We start from the raw sequence: 12,058 nt of genomic DNA, 5'->3' as shown, positions 1-12,058 counted from the left end.
ATTTGATGCAAGAATGATCCAGTTTTGTCTTGACCTATTTTTTGTTTGTTTGTTTTGGTTTTTCGAGACAGGGTTTCTCTATGTAGCCCTGGCTGTCCTGAAACTCACTCTGTAGACCAGGCTGTCCTTGAACTCAAGAGACCTACCTGCCTCTGCCTCCCAAGTGCTGGAATTAAAGGCATTCACCACCATCACCCAGCTTAGCTTGGGCTCTTAATAGTTGAGGGGATAGGTCTACAAATAATCAGCTTCTTCCTGGATGTTATTTAGGAACTAAAATATACCTCACCTAACGTGCTTTAGATGTTCCTATTAGCGGCTGTTCTCACAGTCTCACCTTGCCTACTTTGAAGTCTTTCATGGTTTATTTTTAAATTTCCAGGATCTATGGTGCTGGAGAGATGGCTCAGCAGTTAAAGCACACACTGCTGGTGCAGAAGACCAGGGTTGTGTGCCCAGCGCCCACTTTGGGTGCTGCCATTCTAATACTGTACTCGAGCTTTGCATGATGAGGAGTTTGATGCTGGCACAGGACGCGTTAGCGTCAGCTCTGTGTGGATGTTGCTGACAGTACATTCGGCTGCGTTTCCCACACTCTGTTTCTAGAACTTGATGGCAAGAGATCCTTAGAGTACTTGCAATGAAGATGGAATTTGGTAGTTTGGGCCTCAGAAGAGAGTCACGCAGGCGCAGGTTAACTCGCCAAGCAGATGAACTCATATGGCAAGACGGGAGGAGTGACATGGCTCTGTTCTTTCTTTGGTCTCCACTTGGATTAAGACGAGCTGTTTGCTGTTCTCATTGTGTCTGAGCTTGTGGCTTCCTGAGGCAGCCTGCTCCAGTTGCTAGATTAGACCCATGACTGAAGCAGATCTTTATGCTCAGCTTCCCAAGGGCTATGTATCAGACAGCATTTGGCGTTTGCTTGCTCTCAAGCTAGTGTCTCCACTGACAGTACTGAAGGTAGCTGCTAATTACCACGGTTCCTGTCTTCCAGGAACATCCAGTTGACTTTTATACTCGACTTGAATAAAGCTCTTCAGCTGTAACTCCCTGATGGCACTTAATTGTGAGAGATTTGTTGTATACTCTTTTTAAGTTGTGCATTTGGTTGAGACTGACTCCCTGTGACGTCTTCAGGATATTATTTGTGGTAACATCATCCTTTAGTACCCAGGTCTACACCTGTGGCCCTATGGTCTACACCTGTGCTTCTACTCAGCATATGAACACGATAGAGCAGAGAAAGTCTGAAGTGTGTCTGAAGCAGCATTGACATTATGATTAGCATTGACGTCGTTGTGATTAAAGAGTTTGTCTCATCAATTGTACTTGAATGTGGTGTTAGTCACTTACATTTTACGATTCTGCTTTTTCCTTCCAGCCCCTCAGCTTGGTTTATACATATATGAAATGGACTTGTTCCCTTTATTTAAAGCATGTAACAATTGCCAACACATTTTAAGGCATTCAGATTTTTGGTTGTGAGCCTAGCCTTTAACGGCTGAGCCATCTCTCCAGCCCGGCATTCAGATTTTTGTAAGTGAATATGATGAATTAATTTTCAGGGTAAAACTGTGATTATATTTTATAAGTTAAGGGGTTAGAAAAGAAAATATATTATAATCAATTTTTCATTAGGCCATTTTTTTTTATGACCCAGATTATTCATTTTTTTAATTAATAAACTGTATAGGTTGTTGGAAGTTGTAAAATGGAAGGCTAAAAGCAAGTTCTATAGAGCAATAGGGACCGTGTCTTAGAATCATAGTTAAGCAGTGACTATTCATGAGTGTTCCACTTTGTTTCTGTTTTTCATTTGATATTTTATGCTTCATAAGGAAGGATTTTTTGTTTGTTTGGTTTTTAAATTTTATTTATTTATGTATCGTTTTAGGTCTGAGTGCTCTGTCTGCATGTATGTCCGCACACCAGAAGAGGGCATCAGACCCCACTATAAATGATTGTGAGCCACTATGTAGTTGCTGGGAATTGAACTCAGGACCTCTGGAAGAGCAGCCCTTGCTCTTAGTCTCTGAGCCATCTCTCCAGCCCTGTTTGGTGTTTTTTGACGTTGTTGTTGTTGGTTTTTTGTTGTTTTTGTTTGTTTGTTTTCAATACAGGGTTTCTCTGTGTAGCCCTGGCTGTCCTGGAACTCACTTTGTAGCCCAGGCTGGCCTTAATTTAGAGAGTTGCCTGCCTCTGTCTCCCGAGTGCTTGGATGAAAGGCGCGCGCCACCACTGCCTCACCGCCACTACCTGTTTCTGTATTTATTTATTTATTTATTTATTTATTTATTTATTTATTTATTTAGGTTTTCCGAGTCAGGGTTTCTCTGTGTAGCTTTGCGCCTTTCCTGGAACTCACTCTGTAGCCCAGGCTGGCCTTGAACTCACAGAGATCCGCCTGCCTCTGCCTCCTGAGTGCTGGGATTAAAGGCGTGTGCCACCACCGCCCGGCTCTTGTTTGTTTGTTTTTAAAGATGAAAGTCAAATTCTTTGTCAGTGATTTTTCACTGTTCAATATTTATTTTTAGTTAGCAAAGTACATTTCCATGTTCCATTTGTCACTTTGCTTGAAACTTTAGTTCAGACAAAGGGTTGCCTTGGATTTTAAATGTACTATAGTGGCATAAAAGCTACAAATTCTTCTTCCTTTCAGTATTGTAGACTTATTTTTAACTTTAGAGTGAAGTTAAAAACAATATAATTTTTGAAAGGTCTCCCATAAATGCAAAGATACAGATGTTTCCATTGTCACACAGAGTGTGATGGAATGCTCAGTTTACATTTATAGGCACCTTTGGTTGAAATCTATGCCCGAGAAGTTTGAGGATGGTAGTAGGTGCTGGTACAAATTTCATGTGTTGTTCATCTTGCCCATTAGTTACTATTTGACTATTGTTTAAAACACTGGATAATACGGAGACATATAAGGATGAGACTGAAATGTTTATTTCCAAATTATTAAAACTGTTAACTTTTGGGATACACCTTCCCAGTCTTAGTGTGTAAATCTGTGTGTGAGCACATTTTTAATGTATCTTTAAATGATAACATTATAGATGCCCTTTTTATTGATAAACAGTATTAAGATACACGTCTTAGGATAATAAACACTCTGTTCCAGAAGTTTCTACTTCTAGTTTTGTTCTTTGCATAGCAATTCCATATTTTGTTTGTGACATGGAATTTCTGGCTATGGGAAAAACATTTGCGGGGGTGGGGATAAAGGAAGCTGGACCTGTAATTCTAACTCCAAGGCAGGAGAATTATAGGTTTGATGCTTGTCTGGCCTATCGAGTGGGTTCAGAGATGGCCTAGGCATCTTAGTGTGAAAGACCCTACCTCAGAGTACCTTGAAAGGAGCAAAGCCAGCATGCTGGTGGTGCAGTTCAGTGGTCATGTTCTTGTCTAGCATTTGTGAGGTCCTCGGGTGAATCCCAGAACTGGAAAAAAAGCTGGTTCTCAGGTACCTATTGTTTGCTAGAAAAGTCCAACAAATCATATTTCTAATAAAATACATGAGAGGACTCTTCCCCTTTTCTTGTCAACACTTAGGTGTTACATTTAGTGAAATGGAATTACAGACGAGTCACTAAAAATGTGTGCAATTATTATTATTCATAGATTTCTGATGACTTTTTGTGTAGCTAAAAAGCAGTACATTTTGATACATTTCAGAATGACATTCAGCCCCTTTCAAACTCGGTGCCTGAAGACGTGGGAAAGGCCGACCAGTGGAAGGATGAAGGTAAGTACTGCCTGCAGAGGTTACCGTCTGCCTCTCTGGGGACAGCAGCCCTGAGGGGATCGCATGATGGTCTGCGCTGTCAGGACGGCACTGTCGTAATCCCTGTGGCACTTGTGGAGCAGATGGGAATGTGATGGATGGGGAAGAGGCCTGGCCACACAGGCGCCTTGTCAACACCAAGGCAGTCAAGAGTAGCCAATCTCTTGTAAGCTTCGTCCAACAAAAATACCTGGTGGGCTATTTACTTGGAACTGCATTTGATATTCGATTCAAATTCTTCTTTATTTTTCATCAATTAATTTTAAGTGTTATTTTAACTTTCATATAACTAATGTTTTTTAAAAAGGTTTCTGAGATTTATTCATGCATGTGTACGGCATTCGTTTCTTTCTTTTTTTTTTTTGTTAACTAGTATATTTGATTACACCCTTGTCCTTCAGTGTTTTTTCATTTCAGGATCACATTATAAAGTTCTGTGCTTTGGACAAGTAGATGAGTCCCTGTTTTCAGTTTTGTTTCCTCTAAAAATGATATTGTCAGAAGGCCATGAAGTCTTAAAATACGATGACCTCATAATTTTCACATAAAATAAAAGCACCGCCCAACGCTCGCTGCCTTGAGCTGTGTTTCCAAAGCTTTTATATCTCAGCCATCCAGATACAAATACGTTTTTCACGTTAGACTTTCGGATGGGAGCAGCTTCACTGGGAGTTTTTCTCCCACTCACGTTTGCACTGTGTGAACACTTCAGGGGTGCTGCGCGGTCTCTACCGCCATTTTATCGTGGCAGCCGGTTTAGTTCTGGTAGTAGCGTTCAGCACCCGGCCAATTGAAATGTTATTTTTGTCCCTCGTGCTGTTTGGCTCTGCGTGGCAGCCCTGGGAAATGGTCATCCCTGTGGAGCTTTTTGTTTGGTTTTGTTTTGATGTAATGAGTGTTTAGGAGGATGCAGGTTGGAGGGAGGTGTAACATGGGACTCCAACACAGCCATTGGAGAGACCGGCTTTCACCTTTAACCGAAGCCTTTTGGTCTTCGTTTTTCACTGGGACACGTCATGTGTCAGGCAGGCTATAGGCCAAGGAAACGTGATAGCCATTCTGTCTAGATGGTGTTACCTATGTGAAAACAACTGGTCTTGGTTGGTTGTCGAGCCTAGGGTCATTCCAGGCTGGCAGTGTACCCTCCTGGAGCGTGGCTTTCCGATGGCTCCCATGCTTCTCAGGAGCAGAAGGAGGCAGGAAGGGCTTGAGGCTGCCGTCTCCAGATGGGGCTGAGACTGGAAGGAGACTGTTTTGTGGGAGAATAGCACACAGCTATAGAGTGCTAGGCCAGGGCTTTGTCGCTGTGTATGTCTAGTCCATTTATATCCTCAGTTTGCATGTTGGCTATCTTACAGACGGAAGCTTTCTAGTCTTCCACCTGTGTTACAGTACTTGCATGTATTTGTAATTTCTATATACCTATTACAGTACCTACACATTTAAGGTGGCTCACAGCAAAGGCCCGGTAATGTTTTAATGCTGATGAGGGTAAAATGCTACCCCAAGGCAAAAAGGTCCAAGAGCAACAGCAAAAATCTCAACCAAGAGAGAGAAAGTCTTTGACAAAGAGATCTATTTAAATACCGCAGGCTAATGTAGTTAACTCTTTTCTTAATCATAAAAAGTTTGTTAGCTTTTTAGATTTCTTGAAAAGTTCATGTCAGGCAGTGATGGCATACTCCTTTAATCCCAGCACTCGGGAGGCAGAGGCAGGCAGATCTCTGTGAGTTCGAGGCCAGCCTGTTCTACAGAGTGAGTTCCAGGACAGCCAAGGCTACACAGAAAAACCCTGTCTAAAAAACAAAACAAAAAGTTCTTTATATTAATGACTCTTGGAGGAAAACGCCTCAGATTAATTTATTAGGAACAGATTCCTTGACCTATTGAGTTGCTGTTTCACTATGTTTATAACATTCAAAGATTTTACAACCAAATCGGTTATTACCCATTTTTACCCGTTACTCAAATCCTCATGTACGGCGGCTTTTGCTTACCTTGGAAGCTTAACCCCTCGCCTGTCCTTTCCTCTCCCAGCTCCTGCTCTCTGCAGGCTTCTCCCCCACTTTCCTACTAAGCAGCTAATGAACCCGAATGGAAAACCGGGGAATCGTAGAGCTCTGAGACATAAGTCTCTCACCCTCGTCTCAGTTTTACAAGTTTCGGTTTTAACCAGTGGTTCTTACCAACACACTGGACACTTCACCCCTTCATGTGGTGCAGGAGCAGAGCTAGTCACAGGAAATCCCTTACTTCACTAGTTAAATTATTGCCAACTGTATGTGCAGTTACCCTTCCTGAAAAGTCAGTACTCAGCATGGCATCTGAAATCCTGTCTCTAGAAATTAATCTCCTACAATCTCCTTAAAATGATTCTATCCCTTTTAAAAAGGATATTATCTGCTAAGGACATATTAGCACAGTTGGCTTCACCAGCTTCCTCTCAGCAGCTGATGGCTGCCCAGAGCTGAGTGTGTGTCGAAAGGAAGAGGGGGAGGTCGGGTCCGGCTTGAGGGGGTGGCTGAGGAGAAAGGGAAGAATGCAGATCGCTCTGAATAGGAGCAGAGTGAGGGAGATGAAGAAGGAGAGAATACGTATCTATGACATCGTCACGGTGATTGCCTTTACCCCCCCCACCCGGATTCTGTAAGTTATGCAGACATTCATTTCCATGACTCCACATTGTCTAAATTATTCAAACACCATGAAATTAAGAATGGTAGCTCTATGGTATGAGATAAAAATCGACCCCAGTGTGGCTGAAAAACGCTGAGTGGGACCTTCACGTTACTGTCGTTTCTATGGTTAAAGCATCTCTGTCAGACTGCACGCCTTCATGCTTGGGGCTCACGGTAGCTGTCATTGATCTGATTGCAGGCAAACAACCACATGAAAGAGGAGAACTACACTGCTGCAGTGGATTGTTACACACAGGCAATAGAATTGGATCCCAATAACGCGGTTTATTACTGCAACAGGTAAGGCGGCTCCGTGTCAGCGCGCTCAGTCTGGAACACTGGGATTCACAGCTCTGAAAGGCGGATGCCAAATACGCTTGCTTAGAAAAATTTCAAAGTACAGGAAAATAACCTGAAGGAGAAAAAGATGAAAAGAAAGCTGTTAGCTTCGTTCAGAGGCCACCAGACTTAATATTCGGCCGGGCGGTGGTGGCGCACGCCTTTAATCCCAGCACTTGGGAGGCACAGCCAGGCGGATCTCTGTGAGTTCGAGGCCAGCCTGGGCTACCAAGTGAGTTCCAGGAAAGGCACAAAGCTACACAGAGAAACCCTGTCTCGAAACCTCCCCTCCCCCCCAAAAAAGACTTAATATTCTTTTAGAATATTTTGTCTTACAGGTGTGCAGTCAATTTTAGATTCAGCTTTGTTCACAATGCAATAATTGTGTCTTTTTTTTTTTTTTTTTTTTAAGATGGGGGTAGAACTTCCTGTGTAACTGATGATAGCCTTAAACTCTGGTCCTCCTGCCTCAGCTTCTGGAGTTCTGGGACAAACCTCCCATACCCAGTTCATGTGGTGCTGGGAATTGAAGAGGGTTTTGTACATACTGGGCAAGTACTGTACCAGCTGCGGTACATGTCCTAAGTTTTTGAAATTCTTCACAAGCATTATTTAAATAGTCATCGTTACCTTTTATTCCCTTTTGTATTTCCAGCAGCTATAACTGGGGCTAGCAAACAAGCATTTAGTGTCGTATTTGAATCAGTGGGTGGACTGTGTCTTTTATTTAACCCTTTATCTACCGTGGGCTCTAAGGTTGTTGCCATTTTCCCAGTGTCATCTAGATTCAGTGGACATCTGGGTTTCTAATGTTTTTTTTTTCTGGACTTTAGAGCTATCCATAAAAAGCATTTGTTGGCTTACCAGTTACAAACATTTAAAAATTTGAAGGTAATTGAAAAATTGTTCTAACTTCTTTTGTTTCCTGCCCTAGGGATAAACGTGTCTATTTTTGACATGCTCTTTATGAGCATTAGGTTCCCTAATTATTAATTATCACAATTTTACTAGTGTCTTCATATAAATTATTATATTTCATATTTACTGGCTAGGCAGGCAGGGCATTTTTAAAAATGTTGGTTATGTGTGGTTAGGGTTCTTCTAAAGTTTCTTATTTATTGTTTTCATTACTATTGTATGTGTGTGATGTGCATATGTGTGTGAGAGTGAGGGTGCACATGTGAATGTGGAGGTCAAAGGCCAGCTTTCGGGAGCCTGTGGGTCCAGCGATGGTATTCAGGTCAGCACTTGCATAGTCGCTACTCTTACGTGCCAAGCCATCTCACTTTTTAATGTTTTAAAATTTTTATCCTGTGTATGTGTGTGTCTTAGTTAGGGTTTTTATTGCTGTGAAGAGACACCATGACCACAACAACTCTTACAAAGAGAATATTTAATTGAGGGGCTTGCTTCCGGTTTCAGAGGTTTCGTCCGTGATGATCATGACAGGGAGCATGGCGGTGTGCAGGCAGATGTGGTTCTGGAGCCAGGCCTGGCGGGCAACAGGAAGTCGACTGAAAATCACACTGAGGGAATCTTGAGCAAAAGAGACCTCAAAGCCCGCCCCCACAGTGACACACTTCCTCCAACAAGGCCACACCACCTAATAGTGCCTCTCCATTTGGGAGCCATTTTCTTTCAAACTACCACAGTGTGTGTGAGCGGGTGTGTGCGCTTGTGTGCACTTGTACATGGAACTCAGAGTCGACTTTGGGCTTCTTTCTCTATTGCCCTCTGCTCTATTTTGAGTGTCTCTCACTGAATCTAAAGCTCACAGACGCTGCTACATCGGCTGGCCAGCTAGCCCAAGGTTTGCCCACTCATTGTGGGGGTTACAGGTGCTTGCTGCCACACCTGGATCAGCCATTGGTGCTAGCATCTGGCAAAGAAGGAAACTGCGCTTTTATTGCAGATTCCTCATTGGCATAGACTCCAAATGATGGCTTCTTGTAAATGCCCATTTTGCCTTTGGGTTGTACATTACCAGTATTTTTCTGACTTGCATTTAGAATACTATACACATCTGCTAAAACAAAAACAAAAACAAAACAACAAACAAAAAACAAAACAACATCAGCACTCAGGAGATACTGATCAGTGAGTTGGAGGCCATCCTGGTCTACATAATGAGTTCCAGGCCAGCCCAGATATACATAGTGAGACCCTGTCTCAAAAAAACCAAACCAAATCAAAACAAAAGCCACCAAAATAATTTTAGGGAGATATAAGTGGAGAATTATTGCTTATGTCATTTCTTTAGCAGTTTTGCTTTTAGCTTAAAGGAAGGCTGGCTAGCATTGTTTGCACAAAAGATTGGTGAGCCTCTCTGCCAAGGAGTTATGAGGTCACTGTTGAGCATACACTTTGAGCACACATTTGTACACACCTGTAATCCCAGCACTCAGGAAGGCTGAGACAGAAATATCATAAATTTGAGTCCAGCTTAGGCTGAACAGTATGATGCTGTCTCAAAAAGAAGAGGAGGAGGAAGAGAAGAAATCCTGTTGTGTAAACTTCTCCTTTTGTGGAAGGGTTGGCTCCATAAAGAACTGAATGAGCCATCCTGGGAACCTCTGTTTTATTTGTTTACAAACACGTAAAAAACAAATGAATCATTCTAAGTCTATCTCAGAAAAACAGAAAACCCAAAAATAGAGGACGAGGAATTCTCCCAAGCTACGCTTTGCTATTTGAATCACGGACTTTGTAACTAGATAAATATACATAATGTTTTAACTTAATTCAGTAGATGAGACCTTGAAAATAAATTTCAGAGTATCATGAGATATTATGGCAAGATATAAATATTACTGTAAAATTGCTTGGTTATAGAGTATAGTAAGCCACATACTTGTTATATATGAAAAATGCGAGCCTAAGTAAATAATTCATTTTTCATGAGATTAGAATTCACTAATAATCATATGTCTGCTACAACTGGGTTAGAGATTTTGGGGGATATCTATTCTTGCTTTTAATTACTGTCAAACTGAAATGAATGAATACACTTCTCTTTCAAATTTAAATAGGCTCTTTCCCCTGAGGAGTTCAGTTATAGGGCATGCTGTTGAATTTTAAACAGTTAGAAAGGTTTATTTGCCTACTTAACACAAATGCTGAATAAGACTCCAGGGTAATTTTGTGGATTTGGGGGTTACAGGCTGCTGTAACCTTGCCAATGACCACTTCCATTTTTCTTAGCCATCTGGCTGCTTAGAATTGGAGGCTCAGACTCCCAGGTAGGAACCTGGTTCTCCATACCCCATTTCACGGTTGAATGCTCATTAAAATGTTCCACACCCACCGAGTGCACTGGGATGAGCTACACTTTACTTTGTCGGGAAGTGCGACTCTGGCATTTACCTTCTAGTTTGGCTTTGAAGGCTAATGGTGATAGTTAGGCTCACTTCAGATACAGAGAAGACACGCGTCCTTCTTTGTCCTTTTGGTTGGAAGCCTAGCTGTTAATGGCTGAGTCATCTCTCCAGCCCATGAGTCCTTCTTTGTCCTTTTGGTTGGAATCCTAGCCTTCAATGGCTGAGTCATCTGTCCAGCCCATGAGTCCTTCTTTGAAAGCCTAGGTTTTCTTTTAACTTTTTTTTTTCTTGAGCATCTAGCACTTACCACACAAGCTAAACTTATATAGATTTAGCATGTTTTCCCTCATGCTAAATGTGGATTTGTATTCTTTCTTACCACAAAGAGTAGAGACTGGGGCGTATCTTGTATGCACTGTAACAGTAGCACTGTGCCTCCCAGGAACTCACACAGTTTTGCCTGATAAACAGAGAGCTACTGGAGAAATATAAGACATTTCCAGTGATATTGAAGCAAGCAGATTACCTACCGCATTAACACCTGTGCCCATAAAACAACAAGTGATTGCATGTGGGCACTTTTACAGTGTCTTCTGTTTCTGAAAACACTCGGTGTTCACATTTCTCTGTGTAGTGTCGGTGCTGGGTCTGTTACTCTTTTTCTAGCAGGCTCTTGTTGTTGGGATAGATGGTTGAATCACCTAAGGTAGTAAATGGAATAAAAGATGCAAGAAGGAGAAAGGGAACTTGTGCGGAATGGAACTTGGGTGATGAGGAAAGAGTTGGAAGTGGTTTGGAAGGACATAGAATTTGGATGGACAGACGAGAATGGAAGACATTTCAGGTTGGAGAGCGGTGTTCCAAATGTAGAACTGGGGGCAGGGCCATGGCTCAGTTGGTAAAGGGCCTGCTGTGCGAGCATGAAGACATGACTTGATCCCCAGAACCTGGTGCCATGCTGCATGCATATTTGTCCTCTCGGGGCTGCAACCAGACATAGGTAGCACCTAGGGGCTTGCTTGGTGAGGCAGCACAGGCTAGCTGCTGGGTTCCAGGCCAGTGAGAGATCATATCTGAGAAAGGAAGGTGGATGGCACCTTGTCCTCTGGCTTCCCCGGGCGCCCGCACACACAGATAAAGTTCAGAATCATCAGGGCATTGTGACAGAGATGGCTAGTACCACCACCTAGTCGCTGTAGTTCTGAGAAGGGTGGGAATAGGAGCCTATGATTTTACATTTTGCTTTTGTATGTATTTTTTTTTTTTTAGCAGATTTCTAAAGTCAGTCCCCTGAGATACTTGATCAGTGAATCTCAGCTCTTCTACTCATTTGCTGTGTGACCTTTGAGCACTCACTCATCCTTTGTAAGAACCTGTCTCTTCTTCCTTCCTTCCTTCTCCCCACCCCCCACCCCCCACCCCCGACACAGGATTTTTCTGTGTAGCCCTGGCTGTCCTGGAACTCGCTTTGTAGACCAGGCTGGCCTCGAACTCAGAGATCCGCCTGCTTCTGCCTTCTGAGTGCTAGGATTAAAGGCCTGTGCCACCACCACTGGCTGATAATCTGTTCCTTTAGTTGTAAAATAAACATGATACTAGCCACTTCAAAGTGCCCTGTTAGGGGTGGTAATATATACAAAGAGCCTAGCTAGACCTAGACTTCAAATATGTCTTTCAAAATACATTGTTGCTAGGCACGATGGCACACGCCTTTAATCTCAGCACCCAGGAGGTAGAGGCAGGCAGATCTCTCTGAGTACCAGGCCAACCTGGCCTACATAGTAAGTTTCAGGACAGCTAGGGCTACATTGTGAGATCTTGTCTCTAAATAAATAGAAAGAGTGTAGCACAGGTGACACACACCTGTAATCTCAGTACAGAGACTCAGGCAGGACTGCCTTCAGGGTGAGGCCATCTATGCTACATGGCAG

At 42.7% G+C, this 12,058-nt stretch overlaps 1 protein-coding gene across 1 annotated transcript in view; it reads left to right on the top strand.

Moving 5' to 3' along the window:
* Window positions 1-12,058, top strand: part of Sgtb (small glutamine rich tetratricopeptide repeat containing beta) — a 38,734-nt gene that overhangs the window by 8,550 nt on the left and 18,126 nt on the right. Inside the window, exons 4-5 of the mRNA XM_028883838.2 lie at window positions 3,685-3,755; window positions 6,673-6,771. Of these exons, the coding sequence (XP_028739671.1) occupies window positions 3,685-3,755; window positions 6,673-6,771 (170 nt within the window). The remainder of the gene's footprint in view (window positions 1-3,684; window positions 3,756-6,672; window positions 6,772-12,058) is intronic.

Source organism: Peromyscus leucopus, chromosome 11 (genome assembly GCF_004664715.2).
Source record: "Peromyscus leucopus breed LL Stock chromosome 11, UCI_PerLeu_2.1, whole genome shotgun sequence".
NCBI classification, from domain to species: domain Eukaryota; kingdom Metazoa; phylum Chordata; class Mammalia; order Rodentia; family Cricetidae; genus Peromyscus; species Peromyscus leucopus.
The sequence above is the reverse complement of the archived record's forward strand: the minus strand, read 5'-3'. Positions and strand labels throughout refer to the sequence as shown.